Source organism: Somniosus microcephalus, unplaced genomic scaffold, assembly GCF_052327205.1.
Source record: "Somniosus microcephalus isolate GS21.2 unplaced genomic scaffold, FLI_Smic_1.0 unresolved_chr2, whole genome shotgun sequence".
NCBI classification, from domain to species: Eukaryota; Metazoa; Chordata; class Chondrichthyes; order Squaliformes; family Somniosidae; genus Somniosus; species Somniosus microcephalus.
In genome coordinates, this window is record NW_028225180.1 from 11320476 (window position 1) to 11345621 (window position 25146).

The following is a 25146-nucleotide window of genomic DNA, read 5'->3' on the forward strand; positions in this document are numbered from 1 at the left end:
CAGTGTGCGCGAGTTCGGGGCAGCAACTGCCGCGACTGGCCGCATGCTAACTGATGCCGTCAAGACCCTGGCGGATGTGATGCAGCGCGCACACCAGGACCAGAGGGCCACTCACTGCTGCCACACGCGCTGTCTCAGGCAGGCATCGCCAGGGCAGGCGCCGCGCTGGACCATCCCAGCAAGCCGGCCGTCGGCTGATTGCTGCGGATCCTGCAGTGCGGGCCCGGCCGAGTGCCACCGCGCCACAGCACCAGCCAGCGCATCCCAGACGCCAGCTGGCCCACATTGCACCATCCGTCGCCGCCATTCCCCCTCTGGGGCGTCAAGGGCAAGCGGCTGCAGCTGATGGTGGCCAGGCTCAGGCGCGCCACTCAGGAGACGGCCCCTCGAGGCCCAAACGCCGTGTAGGCCGCCCCCCAGTGGCATCTGGCGGAAGGGCATCTGAGCCTCAGGCGCCTTCCCCCAGCCTCGCAGCAGCCACTGGGCAGAGCTTGCGAAGGAGCAGCAGGCAGGGCAGGGAGGCAAAATGCTGGGCAAGGTCTCGCCCTCGCGGGCCACTCAGTAGAGGGTGTGGCCAGCTTTCCTTTAATTATGGCGGTGGCCATCTTTATTTTGCCCATGGTTGTGCTTTTGGAGGGCTTTTTTTTTGCGTTAGGCCGACGTTGAGGCCCGGTTTCAATAAAGGTGGAGTGGCTCCTCCCCAGTTTGTGGGAGTGAGTCGTTTGTTGGGCTTTTTGTGGGGCCCGTTTATTGTTTTTGGGGATTCATGTGGGAAGGGCTTTTCATTTTTGTTTAATAAAAAATTATCTTTATTCATGCAGTCTCCATGGTTGTTCTTCTTAGTGTTTGTTGGCTTCGCCGGCTGAGGGCTTGCGGAGCGGCTGCATTCATCTTCCCTCATGGCCCCTGGCCATTCCCTGACAGGGGGCTTAGAAGTACCGTGTAATAAGGTGGCGTCGTGCGGCCCTTGGCCCTGGTCGCTCCCTCCTGGGAACGTACTCCTGCTCCTCCTCCTCCTCCTCCTCCTCCTCCTCATGCTCCTCCTGCTCCTCCTCCTGAGGTGCTGGTCCAACGTCAGGTGGCAGTGCCTGAGTCCTGCGGATAGCCAGGTTGTGTAGCATGCAGCAAACCACCACAAATTGGGAGACCCGGTCCGGCGAATACTGGAGAGCTCCTCCGGAGCGATCAAGGCAGCGGAACCGCTGCTTGAGGACCCCAATAGTTAGCTCGATGATGTTGCGGGTGGTTTGATGGCTCTCGTTGTAGGCCTCTTCAGCAGCGGTCCTGGGCGCGCGGAGCGGGGTCATGAGCCAGGTGCACAAAGGATAGCCTTTGTCCCCGAGTAGCCATCCTCTTGGGGGAGGCTGTGCCTGGAACATGTCATGCACAGTACTCTGCCGCAGGATAAAGGCATCGTGGCTGCTGCCTGGGAAGCTGGCATTGACTGCCATGATGCGCTGCTTGTGGTCACAGACCAGCTGCACATTCAGAGAATGGTAGCCCTTCCTGTTGCGATACTGCTCGCCATGCTCCAGAGGGGCCCGCAAAGCCACATGCGTACAGTCAATGGCGCCCTGCACCAAGGGAATTCCCCGAGTCTGGAAAATCCCAATGCGCGCTGATGCTGGCTCTCCAGGGCCATGGGGAAGGAGATGAATTGGCTTCTCCTTCTGAACAGTGCTTCGGTCACCTGGCGGATGCAGCGATGCACGCCGTACTGGGAGATGTTTGCTATGTCCCCAGCAGCGTATTGGAAGGAGCCGGTGGCATAGAAGTTCAATGCCACCGTCACCTTCACTTCCACCGACAGAGACGTCCTGCACCTGAGCTTTGGCCGCAGATCTCGGCGAAGCAGGTGGCAGATCTCTGCAATCACCCCCTTCCGGAATCGGAGCCTTTTAACACATCGCGCGGCACTCATGTTTAGGTAGGAGCGCTGCTGGCGGTATAGCCTGACTGGGTAAGGCCTACGTGGCCGACGCCTGTAGCCCCCTCTGCCTCTAGCCAGGGCTGCCCCTCTCACAATACGTCTGCGAGCCCTACGGACATGGAGCTGCAGCTCCGCGTTGGCACCCCATGCAACCCCCATCAAATCTGGCAAACACTCTAATTTCCAAATGGCCACTTGCAGCGCTGTTGCCTGAGTCCAAAAATACCTGCTCTTGCTGCTTGAAACCAGTTAGCTATCCTCCTTGTTGTGTCTCCAGAAATGCGTTGCACAAGACTGTTTTCTGAAATAATGGATGGCCTTTATACTGGAGAGGACGTTCCCTTTAATTAGCGCCCCCCGGGGCCCGCGCTGGTTGTGTTGCGTTCCTTTTTCCAAACGCTCCGGCCGCCCGCCGCACAATGGGGCGGTCCGACTGAAGTTTGCAATCGGGGCGGCCAAAGGGCGTTGCACGAGGATGTGACGTCATTTTCTGCGCGCGCATCCGGGCGGGCGCTAAACTTTGCGCCGGCGCTAACGGCAACTCTTAATTTGGGGCGGGGCGCAAACTGCGCTGCGCCCGGGCGCTACACGCATAGCGCCCGGAAATCACTTCTCTTAAGGCGCTAACTGCTGGCGCAAGCAACTGAAAATCTAGCCCAAGGAGTGTTGTCGGGGCTGGAGGAGGTTACAGAGATAGGGAGGGTTGAGGGGGTTGGAGGAGGTTACAGAGATAGGGAGGGTTGTAGGGCTGGAGGAGGTTACAGAGTTAGGGAGGGTTGTAGGGGCTGGAGGAGGTTACAGAGAGAGGGAGGGTTGAGGGGGTTGGAGGAGGTTACAGAGTTAGGGAGGGTTGTAGGGCTGGAGGAGGTTACAGAGAGAGGGAGGGTTGAGGGGGCTGGAGGAGGTTACAGAGATAGGGAGGGTTGTAAGGACTGGAGGAGGTTACAGAGAGAGGGAGGGTTGTAGGGGCTGGAGGAGGTTACAGAGATAGGGAGGGTTGTAAGGACTGGAGGAGGTTACAGAGAGAGGGAGGGTTGTAGGGGCTGGAGGAGGTTACAGAGATAGGGAGGGTTGAGGGGGTTGGAGGAGGTTACAAAGTTAGGGAGGGTTGTAGGGCTGGAGGGGGTTAGAGAGATAGGGAGGGTTGTAAGGACTGGAGGGGGTTAGAGAGATAGGGAGGGTTGTAAGGGCTGGAGGAGGTTACAGAGACAGGGAGGGTTGTAGGGGCTGGAGGGGGTTAGAGAGATAGGGAGGGTTGTAAGGTTTGGAGGGGTTACAGAGATAGGGAGGGTTGTGGGGCTGGAGGAGGTTACAGAGATAGGGAGGGTTGTAGGGGCTGGAGGAGGTTACAGAGATAGGGAGGGTTGTAGGGGCTGGAGGAGGTTGCAGAGATAGGGAGGGTTGTAGGGGCTGGAGGAGGTTACAGAGATAGGGAGGGTTGTAGGGGCTGGAGGAGGTTGCAGAGATAGGGAGGGTTGTAGGGGCTGGAGGAGGTTACAGAGATAGGGAGGGTTGAGGGGATTGGAGGAGGTTACAAAGTTAGGGAGGGTTGTAGGGGCTGGAGGGGGTTAGAGAGATAGGGAGGGTTGTAAGGTTTGGAGGGGGTTAGAGAGATAGGGAGGGTTGTAAGGACTGGAGGAGGTTACAGAGATAGGGAGGGTTGAGGGGGTTGGAGGAGGTTACAAAGTTAGGGAGGGTTGTAGGGCTGGAGGAGGTTAGAGAGATAGGGAGGGTTGTAAGGTCTGGAGGGGGTTAGAGAGATAGGGAGGGTAGTAAGGACTGGAGGAGGTTACAGAGATAGGGATGGTTGTAAGGACTGGAGGAGGTTACAGAGATAGGGAGGGTTGTAAGGACTGGAGGAGGTTACAGAGATAGGGAGGGTTGTAGGGGGCTGGAGGAGGTTACAGAGATAGGGAGGCGGGTGGAGGGATTTGATCACGAGGAATAGTATTTTAAAGTTGAGGCGTTGCTGGACCGGGAGCCAAATTAGGTCAGTGAACACGTCCAATTTCCCCACCTGTCCCTCTGTCCAAACCTCCTCTGCCCAACTGACCATCAGATTCAGGTTGGAAACTCTGGCAAACTATGTCAGCATGTTTGTTCTACATCAAGTTCTGAATTGAATACTGAGAAAAGTGAAGCCATCTCTTTTCAGAATGATGGCATGGGGCTAAAAGGGTTAATTTACGAGAACAGGTTGCGCGGACTGGGCTCGTATTCCCTCGAGTATAGAAGGTGAAGGGTTCATCTAATAGAAGTGTTTAAGATCTTCTTCTTATCGTGTCCACGGACAGTCTATACATAGCCCAGCCAGAACTGGACACATTTTTCCGCCTTGTTGTTGGATTCGACAAGATCGGCAACAGTGCAGGGTTCCTCTAACGATGGGCATTGCAGGGGATGTTGCATAGTCTGTGCCTCAGTTCCACATTCACAAGTTGTCGGGCTGGTTGAATATCCCCATTTGCTTAGTGACACCTTTGAGCAACCTACACCGGTCCTAAGTCTGTTAAGGCACTTCCAGGTTGCCCAGTTGCAGTTAGCTCCTGGGGGAAGGCTTTCATCAGGTAAAATTTCCATCGCTGGGGGTTGTTCAAGACTGGCGAGCCGGTCTTTCCACAAGGCGATGCGGGCTTCAGATGAGGTTGATTGTAATGGAACAACACTGTTCATGAAGTTCTTTCTTGACTTTAGGCGGCTGGGTGTAGGTGTATGACAGTGCAGAGGGTGTCTCTCATCTGATGTTTGACGGAGTCGTTCTTTCTTGCTGGCTACCGTTCTTCTTATATCAGGGGGAGCGATTGTAAGAATTCGCAATGATTTACAGTTCTGAAGATTCATGTTTTTGATTAAAGTATCCCTGGGCAATGTGCTTTTAAATTTCCAGAGATAAAAATGGCTGTCACACCACATGGCCGAATGACAAAAGAGGTTTGGAATGCAGCTTTCTGTGTCTGGAAGTAAGGTTCAATGAAGACAAAGGACAATGCTTTGTTTACAAAGCAATTGAATGCTATTAGCATTTGTTTGTATATCGAGTGGATACACCTAAACTGCAGAAGAGACTCTTTGTATCTTGAATGGGTTTCCAATCACCCAGTACTGGACTATAGAGCAGATGTATCTCCCTTTTTGTTTCAGCAAAGGGAGCTCTGAAAATCACATTAACTCAATCTAACCACTTTGAGTTAGCCTATCACAGCTTTGGGGTTAATTTTGCACACAGCCCTTGCAAGGCAGGATGTGAGGGGCTCACCAGGTATTAAAAAAAGGGCTGAGCAGCCAGCTCGCTCTCTTGACTCTTGGCTCTTGGCTCTTGACTTCCTGGGACCATAGGTGAGCTCTCTCTCTCTCTCTCTCTTCGCTGGACCACATGTGAGCAGAGTTTCTGACTCCTCAACAAGGCAACCTAGCAGGAGTTAAGGGGGGATGGTGATTTAAGGGAATTGCTAAGATTGTTTAAATAACATTGTAGCCATTGTATCCCTCGTTTTTTCCATGTGTACCCCCTTGTTATATAGTTTTACAATTTTACTGTGTTCATGTGGGATAGTTTGATATTGTGATTATAGTTTCTTTTAGTTAATAAAGATTGATATTTTTTTCTCTCATCCAAACCACGTGTTCCGTTAATATCATTAATTATAAGTTCCTCCACTCAGAACTAAAGGAGGGGTAGTGATTCGAAACCGCTGTTTTAAAATTGGTTTATAATGCAGCAGCAAAAAGGACTGCTGGCCAGGTAGATTACCTTAAACCAGTTTAAAGAAACCCCCGAAATCCTTATGATGGCGAGCCATCCAGGAGTGGAGGCAGTTTTTGATTTAATAAGTGGTCTGGATCTGGAGAAAGCATCAGCTCTTGTTTCTCTCGTTGTTTTCAGTATGTGGGTAGCCCTGCGGATGTTAGCAGCAGCGTGTAGGCTGACCTATCGGGGTATAGGTGGCTGGGTTAGGGAGGGAGAGAAGAGAGAGCAGGAGGAAAGGTTTAGGGAAGCAAGGACAGCTTATAAGCTGGCCTGCGCCCTAAGGTTTGAGGAAGCAGATCATGGCCCCTGTAGTGCAGAGATAGAAAGCCTTAACATGGCTTTAAATGCATCAAAGGGGATGATTTGTCTGATCAGCCCGAAGGCAGGTCAGCTGGATTTTCCTGGCAGCCCAAATCAAACTATCCCACAGGCATCACCCAGGGAAAGGCTGGCTAGGGAATTAGAGATCCCAAGACAGCAGCCCACAGCTCCGGGTTTTGAGGAGCTCTGGCAGCGAGGAGGGGTGGACAATGGGGTGGTAGGAGACATAGGGAGGGAGCTGACACCAGGTTTTGGATCAGGAGAGAGAGATTTGTACCAGCAGGCTTCCAGATATATTATACAGTGCGGGCTATTTGGACATGGGGGAGAAGGTTCCCAGCCAGCTGGGGCTGTGACCCAAGCTCAGGGTCCGCCAGCCAAAGTTTCCCCCATAGAGACACCCCTCAGAAGGTCTCAGCGGGTGCCCCAGCCTAAGAAAGACTGGTCACCCACTTTACAGTGGAGTAGGGCGGACTCCCGAGCCGGGGAGAAGCCAGAGAACAGAGGCCCCCACTCAACAGCCATAAGCTGCGGGGGACCAGAGACAGGAGGCAGTCCAGCTTCGCTGCAGCCAGCAGCAATCTGCGACAGTGCCAGAGATTAGACTGGCCGTCCGGAGACGGGCGGCATTTGTATTATAGCTATGTGTGTATATAGCTTGCTTTAAGGTGTATTTTAAGTATTGTGTGATTTAACTAGTTTTAAGCAAGCAATAGAGTTTAAGTTCACATGTGTGCCAAATGTTTGTATTTTGGTCCGAGGTTGAGGGACCCGACCATGTCTCCACCTAAGGCAGCAGGTCAGTGAGACCTGGCTGCATGTCCCTTTTAAGTTTTTGCAGGAGATTGGAAAATGAAGCAGCCATGTTCGCCCAGCCCGAGCTGGATATCGAATGAAGATACGGAATGTTGGGGATCACCTCGTCACTGGACGAATCCAGGAGACCCCACAGCGATCTTCGGGAAAAACCGGACAGAGTCTGGAGGAACTTGCCTACTCCTCCTACGGGGAGGAGATGGCCCCAGCTGGGTGTGGCATGGCCCCCAACCCAGCACTATCCTGACCGAAGTTCACATGCGGGAGACCTCGCTGTTGAGAAGTCACGATGGGGAAGCGCGGGCGCCTGGTCATAGGGACGCGTTCCCCGGGGGTGGGTGGTGATGGCCCGGGAATGATTTTATAGAGGAGGGGGAGACCCAAGAGTCGCGTGGGTGCGGTCGGGGGAGGGAGGAACTCACCCGGGGGCCCACGGGCAAAGAAGAGAAGTTGTGGCTGGGAAGGATGAGTGGGTGGCCGGATCAGTGTGGGGCCAGAGAGTGCTGCCACACAGGCACCCATCATTTTCTGCAGCCAGTCGGGGGAAGACGGGAGGGGGAGGGAGTGGGAGTCATCAGATCCCATACTCCCCGGTCTCGGTCTGTGGAAGGTAATTTTAAACGTGAGGGGTACCCCGCCTCCACAAAAGGGCAAGGGAACGGCTCGGGGCTGGCGGAGCAGGCTGGTCGCTAAATCCATTCTGCCTGTTTTAAAGTTTAAGCTGATCAAAGGGGGGTGGAAGGTACTTTTACTGCCCGAGTGGGAGGAACAATACCCACTCGAATTTCGCGACCCATCATCGGCACGTGATGATCGGGGTTCATTTAAGCATGTTGTTTAATGATTTTTTGTATTTTGTGTTGCAGCCCCAAGTTGAGCAGAGGCGTGAGGTCCTCTCCGTGCTTGGGACCAGTTTGTGACAACTCCAAGTTGAGCAGAGGCGTGAGGTCCTCTCCGTGCTTGGGACCAGTTTGTGACAACTCCAAGTTGAGCAGAGGCGTAGGATCCTCTCCGTGCTTGCGATAAATTTTTGAGTACATTGTGTAACTAAGATTGCAACATTTTGTAATAACTTATGATGTAAAAAATAGGTGATTGTAAATTTGGTTTACACTGTATAATTTTACAAGCGTGTAGGGGTATGAGACCCCTTATTGAAAACTGAAGTATCTGTAAGATGCCTACCGTACCATGGTTTTTTTTCTTGAATTTAAGGGGAATAGACGGGACGGGGATCAGTGGCAGATAGCTATTAGGTAAATACAGGGGATGGTTGTTTGTGGGGGGTCAGAAATCATTGCTCATTTCTTCAAGAGGATACTACAAGCAAGCTGGAAGTATCCAAGGGCGGACTGTAAGAATTCGCAATGATTTACAGTTCTGAAGATTCATGTTTTTTGATTAAAGTATCCCTGGGCAATGTGCTTTTAAATTTCCAGGGATAAAATGGCTGTCACACCACATGGCCGAATGACAAAAGAGGTTTGGAATGCAGCTTTCTGTGTCTGGAAGTAAGGTTCAATGAAGACAAAGGACATTGCTTTGTTTATAAAGCAATTGAATGCTATTAGCATTTGTTTGTATATCGAGTGGATACACCTAAACTGCAGAAGAGACTCTTTGTATCTTGAATGGGTTTCCAATCACCCAGTACTGGACTCTAGAGCAGATGTACCTCCCTTTTGTTTCAGCAAAGGGAGCTCTGAAAATCACATTCACTCAATCTAACCACTTTGAGTTAGCCTATCACAGCTTTGGGGTTAATTTTGCACACAGCCCTTGCAAGGCACGGATGTGAGGGGCTCACCAGGTATTAAAAAAAGGGCTGAGCAGCCAGCTCGCTCTCTTGGCTCTTGACTCTTGGCTCTTGAATTCCTGGGACATAGGTGAGCTCTCTCTCTCTCTCTCTCTCTCTCTCTCTCTCTTCGCTGGACCACAGGTGAGCAGAGTTTCTGACTCCTCAACAAGGCAACCTAGCAGGAGCTAAGGGGGGGTGGTGATTTAAGGGAATTGCTAAGATTGTTTTAATAACATTGTAGCCATTGTATCCCTCGTTTTTTCCGTGTGTACCCCCTTGTTATATAGTTTTACAATTTTACTGTGTTCATGTGGGATAGTTTGATATTGTGATGATAGTTTCTTTTAGTTAATAAAGATTGATATTTTTTTCTCTCATCCAAACCACGTGTTCCGTTAATATCATTAATTATAAGTTCCTCCACTCAGAACTAAAGGAGGGGTAGTGATTCGAAACCGCTGTTTGTAAATTGGTTTATAGTGCAGCAGCAAAAAGGCCAGGTAGATTACCTTAAACCAGTTTAAAGAAACCCCCGTAATCCTTACACGATACCTGCCAAGATATATAGGCTGTTGGTGTTTGTTGGTTTTAAGCAACCTGTGATAAATCGGCAGCTTGCATTCAGAACAGCATCCATCTTCTTGGCATGAGTAGACCTTTCCCATGCAGGGCAGGCGTATTCGGCAGTGGAATAGCAAAGAGCAAGTGCACTGGTTCGCAATGTTTTCGGGCTTGCTCCCCATCTTGTGTTAGTGAGCTTATTCAGGATGTTGTTTCATGCGCTCACTTTTGCCTTTGTCTTCTCGATGTGGTTTTTGAAGGTGAGGCATCGGTCAAGGGTGACTCCTAAGTAGATAGGGTGCTCGCAATGCGTCAGTGTTGCTCCACACCAGGTTACTTTCAACTGGCGTTTGGCTTCACGGTTTCTGAGGTGGAATGCACAAACTTGCATCTTTGATGGGTTTGCGCGACGGTGGTTTTCTTCATAGTAGGATTTTAGTCCCTCCAAGGCCTCAGAAAGCATTTTCTCCACGGTGTTAAAATCAGTGCTTTGGGCAGTGACACATAAGTCATCAGCATATATAAAACGGCGTGTGACACCGTCTATAGGTTGGTAATTCGTGTAGATGTTGTACAGCAGCGGTGCAAGCACGCTTCCCTGAGGAAGACCATTCTTCTGAATACGGCACCTGCTGCGCTTCCCACCTAGTTCAACATAGAACCGGCGATTCTGAAGCATGCTTTCTAACAGCTCTGTTAAGAGAATCTCTTTTGTATCTCTAGAATCTTGCAGAGGAGATGTCTATGGTTCACTGTATCGTATGCTGCTGACAGGTCTACAAAAACAGCACCTGTTACCATCCCTTGCTCAAAACCATCTTCGATGTGTTGTGTGAGGTTGAGCAGTTGGCTTGTTGTTGATTTGCCGGGGCGGAAACCTGCTTGCTCTGGAATGATCTTCTCATCTACAGTTGGTGCTATCCTATTGAGTATCAGGCGTTCAAACAGCTTATAGGTGTGGCAAAGCAGTGAAATTGGCCGAAAGCTCTTAGGCCTAGAAATTCAGTGGCCTGCGCCACCAGTTTGCGCCCAAAGAGGGCTTTTGCGCCACTGTGCAAACCTACCGCGATATTTAGCGGGGCGCTAATGGCGGCGTTAGCCAGTAGCGCTGCGCCGCCACCGATGACGTCATCGGTGTGCGCAGCGCCCTGCTATCGCCCCGCTGGCCATATTTGGTCGCTGCCACCTCCCCCGCGCCGGCCGCAAACAGCGACCGGTACACAGGGCCTACCTGTGCCGGTAGTGGGGCGAGTTAAGGTGGAGGTGCGGCCAGCCACTTTTTCGGCGGCCGCCTGCCCGCACCTCCGTCCCCGGCCTCCTAAACCCCGCCCCCCCGCGGCATTGCCGGCTGTTTCCAGAGAGCCCGGCACTTCTCCTTGGTGCCGGGCTCATTTGCCGGCACTCGTGAGCGGGGATCGCGCTGTTGCAGGCACCTCCCCCTTAAGAGTGAGAGGAAGGCCTGCAGTACCGCAGGCTGCCGTGCCGCAGCGGGTGGTGCTGTGGCACTTTGCACGCCGATATTCAGTTTCAGCGCCCCAAGCGGGGCGCTGAAACCCTTGTTTAGCGGCCGGCTTCCACTTGGGGCGCTGAAACTGAATTTCCCGCTGGCGCAAGTGGCTCCGCGCGCAGCGGTAATTCCAGCGCCCAGGCGAGCTGGGCGCCCCTAACTGAATTTCTAGGTCTTAGGATCTGAGGGATCTTTTCCAGGCTTTAATAGTGCTATTACATGTGCCTTCTGCCAGATATTAGGTGGCTTGTGTGTTGCCAGACAGTGGTTGAACAATTGTAGGAGCCACTTCTTTGCTTGCTGTCCAAAATGCTTTGTCTGCTCCGTTGCTATGTTGTCAAGACCAATTGCTTTCCAGTGTTTTAGATTAGATGTACCAGTTTCCAGCTCTTCCATGGTGAATGGTCTAGTGAAGCCAGGATCATCGCTGTACTTCTTCCTATCTAGTTGTGCTCTTGGTTGTTTCTTGTTGATTTTTCCATTTAGGAGCAACTGGTGTGCAACTTGGTTAGCAGACACATTTGGATGTTGGGCAGCTTTCTTGGGATCACCTCCAAGTTTGGGTATGAGAGACCATGCCTTCTTGCTGTTTTTTGTAAGATCTGTTGTCTCTATCAAGGTGTTCCAGGTGTTTTGACGTTCTTGAGAGATACTTAACATCACCCTCTCACCGGTAGATATTGTTTCCTCTGAGAAGGGGTTAGATTCAAACATTGAGACATACTCCCAGTAGAGTTCAGCATTCTCCTTGGTGAGACCAGGGATGTAGTGTACTCTGCAACCTCGAGGGATGTTTAAGATGATCGAAGGAGTTGAAAGGGTAGATAGAGGGAGAAGCTATTTCCTCTGGTGGGGGGATTCAATACTAGTTCCCTTGCTTTTTGTGGTATATATCAACAAGCTTGACTTGAATATAGGGGGTATGATTAGGAAGATTTGCAGATGATACTAAAATGGGCTGTGTGGTTGATAGTGAAGAAAGAAGCTGTAGACTGCAGGAAGATATCAATAAATTGGTCAGGTGGGCAAATGGAATTCAATCCGGAGCAGTGTGAGGTAATGCATCTGGGGAGGGCTAACAAGGAAAGGGAATACACATTAAATGGTAGGACACTGAGTGGTGTAGAGGAACAAAGGGACCTTGGAGTGCATGTCCACAGATCCCTGAAGGTAGCAGGCCAGGTAGATAAAGTGGTTAAGAAGGCATACGGAATGCTTGCCTTTATTAGCCGTGGCATAGAATACAAGAGCAGGGAGGTTATGCTTCAACTGTATAAAACACTAGTTAGGCCTCAGCTAGAGTACTGCGTGCAGTTCTGGTCACCACGTTACAGGAAAGATGTGATTGCACTAGAGAGGATACAGAGGAGATTTACAAGGATGTTGCCGGGAGTAGAGAATCTTAGCTATGAGGAAAGACTGGACAGGCTGGGTCTGTTTTCCTTGGAACAGAGGAGGCTGAGGGGAGACCTTATTGAGGTGTATAAAATTATGAGGGGCCTAGATAAAGTGGATAGAAAGGACCTATTTCCCTTAGCAGAGGGGTCAAAAACCAGGGGGCATAGATTTAAAGTAATTGGTGGAAGGCTTAGAGGGGATTTGAGGGGAAATTTCTTCACCCAGAGGGTTGTGGGGGTCTGGAACTCACTGCCTGAAAGGGTGGTAGAGGCAGGAACCCTAACCACATTTAAAAAGTACTTGGATGTGCACTTGGGATGCTGTAACCTGCAGGGCTACGGACCAAGAGCTGGGTCGCTCTTTGTTGGCCGGCGCGGACACGATGGGCCGAAATGGCCTCCTCCCGTGCTGTAACTTCCTATGATTCTAAGGCCTAGAAATTCGGTATAGCCGCGTTTGGGGCGCTAGTCCTGGTGATGCGCAAAGTTTAGCGCCAGGCGCAATTTAGCACCACCTAGCGTGATATTGGGTTGCAGCGCCCCTAAAGATGATTGCGGCGCTAAATCAGGCGCTGCACGCTACTCTTAAGGCGCTAACCCTGCGGCGCAACCCAATTTCGCAGCGGCGGGGCGCAGCGAGCGTGCTGTCAATAATCACTTTCCCTGAGACACACTGGCGCCAGCCAGCACTTAAAGGAGCAGGTCAATTGGCATCACCAGACACACTCACTGCCTTGTAGGCCTTCAAAGCGGTGGAAGCCTACCTGTGGCGCACCAGCCTAGCAAGAAATGGAAAGGGTGAGACAGTGGGCGGAACGCCTCACTGATGGGGCATTGGATGCTTTGGTTGGCGCAGTGGAATCAAGGCCAAGGAAGATGGTCGGAATGTGATTTATGTTTTGGACAGTCTCCCGGGTGTGAGAGTCAGTCATGTGTCAGTGTATTAGTTTTGCTTTCTGTTGCCATAGCTTTCTCATGTTTGAAGGAACCACATTTTGTGTAATGAAACACTTCCTTCATTTACAATGGCCATGCCTTCTATTTACATGCATCTTGCCCTTCACAGGCTTGGGGGTATCAGACCGGTTCCATTCCTGTTCTTGGAATGGCAGCAAGCATTCCGTGAGAGGGGTCTAGAAGCTACTTCTGATCAGCCTCTGACGCGCAGCCTGAGAAGAGCCGCTCGCGTAGAAGTTCAGGCCAGCAGGCATCTTCTCAGCCACCGACAGAGATGTCCTGCACCTTATCTGAGGCTGCAGATCTGGCTGAAGCAGCGGGCACAGCTCAGTCACCACCTCCTTTCTAAATCGCAGCCTTCTGACACACTGCTCCTCCGGCATGTTCATGTAGGAAAACTGCTGTCGGAAAACCCTGCCAGCGTAAGGTCTGCTGTGGTGACGTCTGTTGGCCCACCTCCATCTGGCCATGCCCGCCCCCCTCTCCCAGCGTCTCAGTGCCCTTTCCAGATGATTCAGCAGCAGGACGTTCCCCTCCAATGCAGCCCCCATAATAAGTGCCCACAGGAAGGTTCCCCGTTGTCGAGGCTCACCAACAGCAAGGTGATGGTCAGAAGGCTGAAGATCGTCAGTGGTCAAATGGCTCTCAGTGTGCAGCTCAGCAACTCTTTGTAGCTCTCGAGGAAGTTGTGCTCCAAAAATGGCTGCCGCTTTTAAACCACACCAGTCCCCTTTAAATAACGCTCCTCCAGCCCGAGAGCGACTTGGTAAGGTTCCAGGTAAGTTGTCACTATTAGCGCCAGGCGCTACGGAGGGGGGCGCCACTGAATTTCTGGTCCAGGGCGCCCAAAAGGCGTTGCACACGCAAATGACGTCATAATCAGCCTGCGCCCATGAGCGGGCGCTAAGATTTAGCGCCGGCGCTAAACGCATGCTCAATATGGGGCGAGGCGCTAGGCGTCCTGCGCCCGCCCGGAAATTGGCTAGCGCCCCACTTCTCGGCCTCTTTAGGCGTTAATCGGTGGCGCTAACAACCGAATTTCTCCCCCTTATAAGAGTCCAGAACAAGGGGGCATAACCTTAAAATTAGAGTCAGGCCATTCAGGGGTGATGTCTGGAAACACTTCTTCACACAAAGGGTCGTGGAAATCTGAAACTCTTCCCCCCACAAAAGGCTGTGGAGGCTGAGGGGGTCAATGGGAGCTACCAAGACTGAGATCGATAGATTTTTGTTGGGATTAAGGGTTAGGGAGCAAGGACAGGTAGATGGAGTTGAGGTGCAGAATAGCCATGATCTGATTGAATGGCGGGAACAGGCTCGAGGGGCTGAATGGCCTCCTCCTGTTCCTATGCTCCAAGGTTCATAGAATCATAGAATGACACAGCAGAGAAGGAGGCCATTCAGCCCATCATGCCTGTGCCGGCTCTTTGGTAGAGCTCTCCAGTCAGTCCCACTTCCCCCTCGCTCTTTCCCCGTAGCCCTGTAAATTTTTTCCCTTCAAGCATTTATCCAATCCCCTTTTGAAGGTTCCTATTGAATCTGCTTCCACCGCCCTTTCACACAGTGCGTTCCAGATCACAACAACTCGCTGTGTAAAAAAAAATGTTTCCTCATCTCCCGCTCTAGTTTTTTTGCCAATCGCCTTCAATCTGTGTCCTCTGGTTACCGACCCTCCTGCCACTGGAAACAGTTTCTCCTTATTTACTCTATCAAAACCCTTCATGATTTTGAACATCTCTATCAAATCTCCCCATAACCTTCTCTGCTCTAAGGAGAACAATCCCAGCTTCTCCAATCTCTCCACATAACTGAAGTTCCTCATCCCTGGGACCATTCTGGTCAATCTCCCCGGCACCCTCTCCAAGGCCTTGACATCCTTCCTAAAGTGCGGTGTCCAGAACTGAACACAATACTCCAGCTGATGCCGAAACCAGTGTTTTGTCAAGTTTTAGCATAACTTCCTTGCTTTTATTCTCTATTCCTCTATTTATAAAGACAAGAATCCCCTATTTATTTTTTACAACATTCTCAGCTTTATCTGCCACCTTCAGAGATTTGTGTACGTACACCCCCAGGTCTCTCTGTTCCTCTTCTTGAACCGCTGCAGTCCGTGTGGTGAAGGTGCTCCCACAGTGCTGTTAGGGAGGGAGTTCCAGGATTTTGACCCAGCGACGATGAAGGATCGGCGATATACTTCGAAGTCAGGATGGTGTGTGACTTGGAGGGGAACTTGGAGGTGGTGGTGTCCCCATGCGCCTGCTGCCTTTGTCCTTCTAGGTGGAAGGGGTCGCGGGTTTGGGAGGTGCTGCCGAAGGAGCCTTGGCGAGTTGCTGCAGTGTATCTTGTAGATGGTACACACTGCAGCCACGGTACGCCGGTGGTGGAGGGAGTGAATGTTTAAGGTGGTGGATGGGGTGCCAATCAAGTGGGCTGCTTTGTCCTGGATGGTGTCGAGCTTCTTGAGTGTTGTTGGAGCTGCACTCATCCAGGCAAGTGGAGAGTATTCCATCACACTCCTGGCTTGTGCCTTGTAGATGTTGGAAAGGCTTTGGGGAGTCAGGAGGTGAGACACTCGTCGCAGAATACCCAGCCTCTGACCTGCTCTTGTTGCCACAGTATTGATGTGGCTGGTCCAGTTAAGTTTCTGGTAAATGGTGACCCCCAGGAGCATCTTAAAGGAGGAGAGAGAGGCAGAGAGGAAGAGAGGTTTAGGGAGGGACTTCGAGAGCTTAGGGCCCTGGCCACAGAAGGCACGGCCGCCAATGGTTGAGCGATTATAATCACAGATGCTCAAGAGGCCAGAATTAGAGGAGCGCAGATCTCATGGGGGTTGTGGGGCTGGAAGAGATTACAGAGATAGGGAGGGGCGAGGCCACAGAGGGATTTCAAAACGAGGATGAGACATTTAAAATCGAGGAGCAGCTTAACCGGGAGCCAAAGTAGGTCAGCGAGCACAGGGGTGATGGGCGAATGGGACTTGGTGCGAGTTAGGACACGGGCAGCCGCGTTTTGGATGACCTCAAGTTTACGGAGGGTGGGACGTGGGAGGCCGGCCAGGAGTGCGTTGGAATAGTCAAGTCTCGAGGCAACAAAGGCATGGATGAGGGTTTCAGCAGCGGATGAGCTGAGGCAGGGGCGGAGACGGGCGATGTTACGGAGGTGGAAGTAGGCGGTCTTAGTTATGCCGCGGATATGTGGTCGGAAGCTCACTTCAGGGTCAATATGACACCGAGGTTGCGAACAGTGTGGTTCAGCCTCAGAGAGATGCCAGTGAGAGGGATGGAATCAGTGGCTACGGAATGGAGGGGTATGAGGCACAGGCGGGAAATAGAGTTGAGTAAACTCCAAAATATACAAATACCAAATATTCCAAAGCTCCCCTGCCTGCACCGTACCATCCACCAATTACCCATCCCTCCCCATCTTCAACATTCATTCCATCCTCAGCCCAATTCATTGAATTCAATGTCCTTGTCAATCGTGGCTCAGTGTTGAGAAATCTCCTGAGTCAGAAGGTCAGGGGTTCAAGCCCCCACTCCAGAAACTCCAGCTACAAAATCCAGGCCTAAACTCGCCAGTACTGAGGGAGCGCTGCACTGTCGGAGGGGCAGTACTGAGGGAGCGCTGCACTGTCGGAGGGGCAGTACCGAGGGAGAGCTGCACTGTTAGAGGGTCAGTACTGAGGGAGCGCTGCACTGTTAGAGGGTCAGTACTGAGGGAGTGCCGCACTGTTAGAGGGTCAGTACTGAGGGAGCGCCGCACTGTCGGAGGGGCAGTACCGAGGGAGAGCTGCACTGTTAGAGGGTCAGTACTGAGGGAGCGCTGCACTGTTAGAGGGGCAGTACTGAGGGAGCGCCGCACTGTCAGAGGGGCAGTACTGAGGGAGCGCTACGCTGTCGGAGGGGCAGTACTGAGGGAGCGCTGCACTGTCAGAGGGGCAGTACTGAGGGAGCGCCGCACTGTCGGAGGGGCAGTACTGAGGGAGCGCTGCACTGTCGGAGGGGCAGTACTGAGGGAGCGCCGCACTGTCAGAGGGGCAGTACTGAGGGAGCGCTACGCTGTCGGAGAGGCAGTACTGAGGGAGCGCTACGCTGTCGGAGGGGCAGTACTGACGGTGCGTTGCACTGTCGGAGGGGCAGTACTGAGGGAGCGCTGCACTGTCGGAGGGGCAGTACCGAGGGAGAGCTGCACTGTTGGAGGGTCAGTACTGAGGGAGAGCTGCACTGTCGGAGGGGCAGTACTGAGGGAGCGCCGCACTGTCGGAGGGGTAGTACTGAGGGAGTGCTGCACTGTGGGAGGGGCACTACTGAGGGAGCGCTGCACTGTCAGAAGGGCAGTACTGAGGGAGCACTGCACTGTCGGAGGGGCAGTACTGAGGGAGCGCTGCACTGTCGGAGGGGCAGTACCGAGGGAGAGCTGCACTGTTAGAGGGTCAGTACTGAGGGAGTGCTGCACTGTCGGAGGGGCAGTACTGAGGGAGCGCTGCACTGTCGGAGGAGCCTTTTCGTTCTTACATTTGTTTGTTCGTTCTATCTTTCTTCCTTTTGTTTCTATCTCTCTATCCTTCCTTCCTTCCATCATTTCCTTCGTTCCTCCTTTCCTTCCTTGCTCCCATCCTCTCTCTCTTTCTTTGGCTTTCTCCTCCTAAACCAGTTGGCCATTCAACTCCCTGCACCCCTACTCCTACCCTATTGACCTTCCGGCCTCTCAAAGCCGCGGTGCCCAGTGATGCCCACCTGGTGCCACCTTACCCGGAGAAGCCGCTTATCCACGGGCAGCAGGAGCTGAAGAGCATGCGGGCCATGCCGGTGAAGGCACTGCCGTCAGGCGGCTTGGAGACGAAGGTAGGCCTGGCCAGGACGAAGAGCAGCAGGCCCAAGGCCAGGCAGATGACGGGGATGATGTAGCCGATGAAGAAGTCGATGTTCTGCTGGACGTACGACACCAGGAAGAGGGAGAGGATGGCGCCAATGTTGATGGACCAGTAGAACCAGTTGAAGAACCGCCTGATGGCTTCAGGGCCTCGGTCTGTCACCTGAACAGAGTGAAGAGTGTCAAGAGCCAAACGAGCAACCACAGCGGGCCTTTATAGAAGAACGAAAGAACTAGGAACTGGAGGAGGCCATTCAGCCCCTCGAGCCTGCTCCGCCATTCAATCAGATCATGGCTGATCTTCAACCTCATCTCTGCTTTCCCGCACTATCCCCAGATCTCTTAATACCTTTGGTTAACAAAGATACATCCATCTCACTTTTAAAATTAACAATTGATCTCGCAACATTTGCCGTTTGCGGAAGAGAGTTCCAAACTTCCACCACCCTTTGTGTGTAGAAGTATTTCTTAACTTCACTCCTCAAAGGACTGGCTCTAATTTTTAGACTGTGCCCCCGAGTCCTAGAATCCCCAACCAGCGGAAATAGTTTCTCTCTATCTACCTACTAGATCCCATTAATTCATCTTGAAAACTTCAATCAAATCACCCCTTAACCTTCTAAATTCCAGGGAATACAACCCCTAATTTGTGAAATCTCTCCTCGTAACTTAACCCTCGGAGTCCAGTTATGATTCTGGTAGACCTACGTAACGCTCCCTCCAAGGCCAATATATCCTTCCTAAGGTGCGAGGCCCTGAACTGAACACATGGCTGATCTTCGACCTCAACTCCACTTTCCCGCCCTATCCCCATATCCCTCGATTCCCTGAGTATCCTAAAATCTCTCGATCTCTGTTTTGAATATACCCAATGACTGAGCCTCCACAGCCCTCTGGGGTGGAGAATTACTGAGACTCACAACCCTCTGAGTGAAGAAATTTCTGCTCAGCTCAGTCCTGAATGGCCGACACCCTATCCTGAGACTGTGACCCCTGGTACGACACTCTCTTATAGCGCTCCTAATGAAGTGGAGACCTCCCCAAGGCTCCTCGCACGAGCGTTGCCAAACAAAACTTGACATCACGCCATGTAAAGGAGAGAGAAAGATAGACAGAGAGAGGAAGATAAAGACAGAGATAGAGACAGAGAGAGACATTCGCGCCACACAAGTGCCAGGCAATGACGATCTCCAACAAGCGAGAGTCCATCCACCGCACATTGACATTCAACGGTATTACCATTGCCAAATCCCCCACCATCAACATCCTGGGGGTCACCATTGACCAGAAACTTGACTGGACCAGACACATAAATACTGTGGTAACAAGAGCAGGTCAGAGGCTGGGTATTCTGCGGCGAGTGTCTCACCTCCTGACTCCCCAAAGCCTTTCCACCATCTACAAGGCACAAGTAAGGAATGTGATGGAATACTCTCCACTTGCCTGGATGAGTGTAGCTCCAACAACAATCAAGAAGCTCGACACCATCCAGGACAAAGCAGCCCGCTTAATTGGTATGGTGTATCTGCCTTTAAGAGCCCCAGGTGTGCTGTAATGTCGGTAATTGCCACTCGGGCTATATAAGCCTGTATATTGTGTATATCCATTAGAACCCACCCCAGACTTTGCTTAGTAAATACCTATGAACCAACTCCTGTCTTCAGTGTCTTTATCTACACACGGACACTACAGTGGCGACGAAGTGGAAACGGACTTACCTGCAATTCGGCAGCACCTCAAGGACATCGATTCCTCGGGCGTCCAGAAGACTCAAGGAAGTGAGAGAAGCTGTGGTTTCACCAGCTGGCCAAGCTGGTGGCAGGTACTGCGCTAATCCTTCCTGGGCGTCAGGCTGGGGCTCCAGCGGCTGGCTCTACAGCTGAGACAGGCAGCGAAATCAGAGGCAAGCAATAACGGACTGGGAGGGAGCACTCGGGAGACGGCCAGTGCGGCAAGCAGGTCAGCGTTCAGACCTCCGGCGGGAACGAGTCTCCAACAGTAAATTAAAAAAATTAAAAAGAGAACGGAAACCGCAGTAAACAGCGTTGTTATCGGCAGCAGCGGCGGGAAAGCGCGGGAAGCGCCATATCTTTTCTGAAATGCCTAAGTCTGGCACTATTGATGCATTTGATAGTGAAATAGAAGATTGGACCACATACGTGGAAAGAGTAGAGGTATATTGCACCGCAAATGGAATAGAAGATGAAAAAAAAACTTCAGTACTTCTGAACTTAATGGGCGCAAAGACATACGGGCTGTTACGAAATTTAATCACTCCAGCCAACCAAAGGACAAGAATTTTAAAGAAATTGTTGATACCCTGCAGGAGCACTTAAACCCAACACCACTGCTGATAGCGGAACGATTCAAGTTCTTCAAGAGAAATCAACACAAGAATGAAAGTAACGTTGATTACCTAACCGAATTAAGAAAGCTATCAAAGCACTGCCAATTCGGGGCAGGACTATCAGATTATCTTCGAGATTATTTTGAGAGATGTTATCGCTGCGGCAGATCCACCCATAACCAGAGGGACTGCTGGTTCAAGGACAAAGCATGCAGGCAATGTGGAAAGATTGGACACATTGCACGGGTATGCCGATCTGGACAAAATAAATCCACTGACAGAAAAAAAAAATCAATAAAGAAAAGTACAGGAAGGTACAAATGATGACGGACAGTAGCTCCAAAGACCAGAAGAGCGATAGCGACTTCGAAAACAAGAGACTAAGCTGTCTCAAATTACATAATATACTTGCCAAAGATGATTACCAAACCATTTGGGTTACCCTCACAATAGCAGGGTCCCCAGTTAAAATGGAGCTAGATACAGGATCAGCTCTAACCATAATAAATCGACGGGATTACGAGAGGCTATTTTCGCATATATTTCTAAAAGACATATCCATTATCTTAAAAACATATACGGGGCAGAAAGTATACCCCAAAGGGAAAATAAGGGTGCCTGTTGTATAGAACAGCAAAGAAATACAAAAGTTGTATTTATACATTCTACAAGATGGTGGTCCACCGTTGTTGGGACGTGAATGGATCAGGAAGATACGTTTAGACTGGCACTCCATTCAGGCACTGACGGTGACCAGTAAGGAAAAAAACAATGATGACATCATACCTGAACGATTAAAAGACATCTTGGCCAACGCCAAAGAAGTGTTTCAAGAGAAACTAGGAACCTTGAAAGGCATCACCACCTCAATAAAAGTGGAAGCTGCAGCAATTCCCAAATTTTTTAAGGCAAGACCGGTGCCATACGCAATACGTCCAGCAGTCGAGGCAGAGCTGGAGAATTTGGAAAAAGCAGGCGTATTATCCAAAATAGATTGGAGCGAATGGGCAACACCCATCGTTCCAGTCATGAAAAAAACATTGAATAAAGATAAACCTGAAGAACAGAGAAAAGTTCGCATCTGTGGTGACTTCAAGGTGACTGTAAACCCGATCCTTCACACAGTACAGTATCCTCTTCCGAGGATAGAAGATATTTTCGCCTCACTATCCGGAGGGAAACGTTTCACCAAAATTGACTTGGCACAGGCATATCTACAGATGAAGGTTGAGGAGGCCTCTAAAAAGTATCTCACGATAAACACACACAAAGGCCTGTACCAGTACAATTGACTGGTTTTTGGAGTAGCATCAGCTCCAGCTATCTGGCAAAGAGCTATGGAGCAAGTCCTGCAAGGGATTCCGGGGACTCAACGCTACCTAGACAACATCCTTGTAACAGGAGAAAACGACAACGAGCACCTTGCCAATTTGGAGCAGGTGCTCACTAGGCTGAAAGAATGGGGCCTACGAGCGAATCGCCCCAAGTGTGAATTTTTCCAAAATCAGATATCATATTGTGGCCACATAATTCATAATGAAGGGTTGCATAAGTCACCTGAAAAAATTGAAGCGGTTATAAAAGCCCCAGCACCTCAAAATGTTTCACAATTAAGGTCGTTCCTGGGATTAATAAATTACTATCATAAATTTTTACCAAACTTATCAACTCTTCTACACCCTCTTAATGAACTTCTACAAACAGGAGTGATTTGGAAATGGAACGAAGACTGTAAACGTGCCTTCCATAAATGCAAAGACTTAATCACATCCGAAGAAGTTTTGGCTCATTACAACCCATCACTGCCAATCAGACTGGCGTGCGATGCATCCCCTTATGGCATAGGAGCAGTATTATCCCATAAATTCCCTGATGGCTCAGAACGGCCGATAGCTTTTGCGTCACGCTCATTAAGCTCAGCTGAGCGTAACTATGCCGAAATCGACAGGGAAGCACTCAGCCTGGTATGGGGAGTGAAGAAATTCAACCATTACCTGCATGGACAAAAATTTACCTTGTTGACTGACCATCAACCCCTCATCTCCATATTCAACCCTAAAAAAGGTGTTCCCATTATGACAGCGCAAAGGCTACAGAGGTGGTCCCTTTTTCTAGGGGCACACCAATACAACATAGAATACAAAGGGTCAAAACAGCATGGGAATGCTGACGGTTTATCGTGCCTACCGTTGCCAACAGTAGAAGAGGCACCTACAGTAGACCCAGTAGAGATGTTCCACTCTTCCATAGTGGAATGTCTACCAGTGACAAATTCTGCCATTGAAAGGGAGATGAGAAATGACCCGACTCTCTCACGGGTCTACGATTTAACAGTGAAGGGATGGCCAGCACATGGCGAACCACTGTTGCCAGCATTCTCGCAAAGAAGAGAACAGCTGTCAGTGTGCCGAGGAACCTTGATGTGTGGATCCAGAGTGGTGATTCCACCCAAGCTCCAGGATAAAGTGCTAAAGGAGCTTCACGAGGGGCATCTGGGTGGAGTGAAAATGAAGAACCTAGCTAAGGCGTTTGTATGGTGGCCAGGTATCGATGGAGACATCGAAGAAATGCCCAAGAGCTGCCTAGGATGCCAGAAGGTCCAAAACGCTCCACCACAAGCCCCTCTACATCCATGGGAGTGACCCTCATCTCCCTGGCAAAGGGTGCACATCGACTTTGCTGGTCCATTTATGGACTCAATGTTCTTAATCGCGGTTGATGCACACTCCAAGTGGCCGGAGGTAATAAAGATGTCCTCCACCACCACGGAAAAAACCATCACAGTATTAAGGACCATATTTGCCAGGAATGGGCTGCCGGAACAGATATGTTCTGATAATGGACCGCAATTTGTGTCCGAAGAATTCAGAAAGTTCTTAAAAAACAATGGGGTTAAGCACTACACGTCCGCCCCATACCATCCCTCCACCAATGGATTGGCTGAAAGGTTTGTCCAGACCTTCAAGAAGGCCATAAAGGCCATGGGTAATGAAGACATAAAACTTCAGCACAAGGTGGATAACTTCTTATTCGCATACAGGAATGCAACACATATGGTTACCAACCAAACTCCCGCCATGATGTTCTTCAATAGAAACCTAAGATGCCGGCTGGATTTGGTCAAGCCCAACATCAGAAGGGACATGGAGAACTGGCAGTTTCAAGGCATGAATGAAAGGCCAACTAGAACCTTCCAGATAGGTCAACAAATTTTGGCCCGGGACTACCGTACCGAGAAATGGCAGCCTGGAACTATCTGCACACGACTAGGACCACTGATGTATACCGTGGACATCGGAGAAAGCATAATAAGGCACCATGCTGACCAAATCATCAAGTCATCCGAAAAGGGACAACCTACACCACAACTCTATACATCTAACGATGAAGTAGAGATACCCATATCTACCTCCGATCCGGTGACACTGGAACCCGATGAACCTGACACTGGCATTCAAGCCGAATCAGCCTTGCCAGAAGAACCTACTACACCACCAGAAACTACTACACCCCCGAGGCGTTATCCGGACCGAGTCAGGAAGCCTCCTGAAAGACTAACTTATAATTAATTAACTACAGCAATGTATATTATTTTGCTTATAACATGTAATTAATAATTACTTAAAATATGATGTACTGGTTAGCTAAAAGGGGAGGAATTGTGGTGTATGTGCCTTTAAGAGCCCCAGGTGTGCTGTAATGCCGGTAATTGCCACTCGGGCTATATAAGCCTGTATATTGTGTATATCCGTTGGAACACCCCCCCCAGACTTTGCTTAGTAAATACCTATGAACCAACTCCTGTCTTCAGTGTCTTTATCAACACACGGACACTACAATTGGCACCCCATCCACCACCTTAAACATTGACTCCCTCCACCACCAGCGCACCGTGGCTGCAGTGTGTACCATCTACAAGATGCACTGCAGCAACTCGCCAAGGCTCCTTCGGCAGCACCTCCCAAACCCATGACCTCTTCCACCTAGAAGGACAAGGGCAGCAGGCACATGGGAACACCATCAGCTCCAAGTTACACACCATCCTGACTTGGAAATTTATCACCATTCCTTCATCGTCGCTGGGTCAAAATCCTGGAACTCCCTCCCTAACAGCACTGTGGGAGCACCTTCACCACACGGACTGCAGCGGTTCAAGAAGGTGGCTCACCACCACCTTCTCAAGGGCAATTAGGGATGGGCAATAAATGCTGGCCTTGCCAGCGACGCCCACATCCCATAAACAAATAAAAAAAGAGAGACAGAGTGAGAGAGAATAATGGTGAGACAGAGAGAGACAGGAGAGAGAGAGAGGAAAGGCAGAGAGAAAGAGAAAGGTAGAGAGCTGGAGAGAGAAAAAGAGAGACAGAGATAAAGATAGAAACAGAGAGAGAGAGACAGAAAGAATGGTAGGGACAGAGAGCGAGATAGATAGACAGAGAAAGAGAGAGAGAAAATGGTAGAGACAAAGAGAGAGACAACAACAACTTGCATTTATATAGCTCCTTTAATATAACACAACATCACAAGGCGCTTCATTGGAGTGATTATCAGTCAAAATTATGATACCGAGTCACATAAGTAATTATTAGGGCAGGTGACAAAAGCTTGGTCAAAGAGGTAGGTTTTAAGGAGCGTCCTGGAGGAGGAGGAAAGAGAGACAGAGAGGAGGAGAGTTTTAGGGAAGAAATTCCAGAGATCAGGGCCGCGGCAGCTGAAGGCACGGCCGCCAATGGTGGAGCGATTGAAAATGGCGGGATGCGCAAGAGGCCAGAATTAGAAATATCTGGGAGGGTTGTAGGGGCTGGAGGAGGTTACAGAGATAGGGAGGGTTGTAGGGGATGGAGGAGGTTACAGAGATAGGGAGGGTTGTAGGGCTGGAGGAGGTTACAGAG

At 50.6% G+C, this 25146-nt stretch overlaps 2 protein-coding genes across 2 annotated transcripts in view; both read right to left on the minus strand.

The window, feature by feature from the left end:
• LOC147092098 (AMP deaminase 3-like) overlaps positions 1-25146 on the minus strand; it is a 997179-nt gene that overhangs the window by 746273 nt on the left and 225760 nt on the right. The gene's annotated exons all lie outside the window — the stretch shown is intronic.
• Positions 1-25146, minus strand: part of LOC147092111 (solute carrier family 15 member 4-like) — a 166540-nt gene that overhangs the window by 96782 nt on the left and 44612 nt on the right. Inside the window, exon 2 of the mRNA XM_085976382.1 lies at positions 17787-18070. Within this exon, the coding sequence (XP_085832508.1) occupies positions 17787-18070 (284 nt within the window). The remainder of the gene's footprint in view (positions 1-17786; positions 18071-25146) is intronic.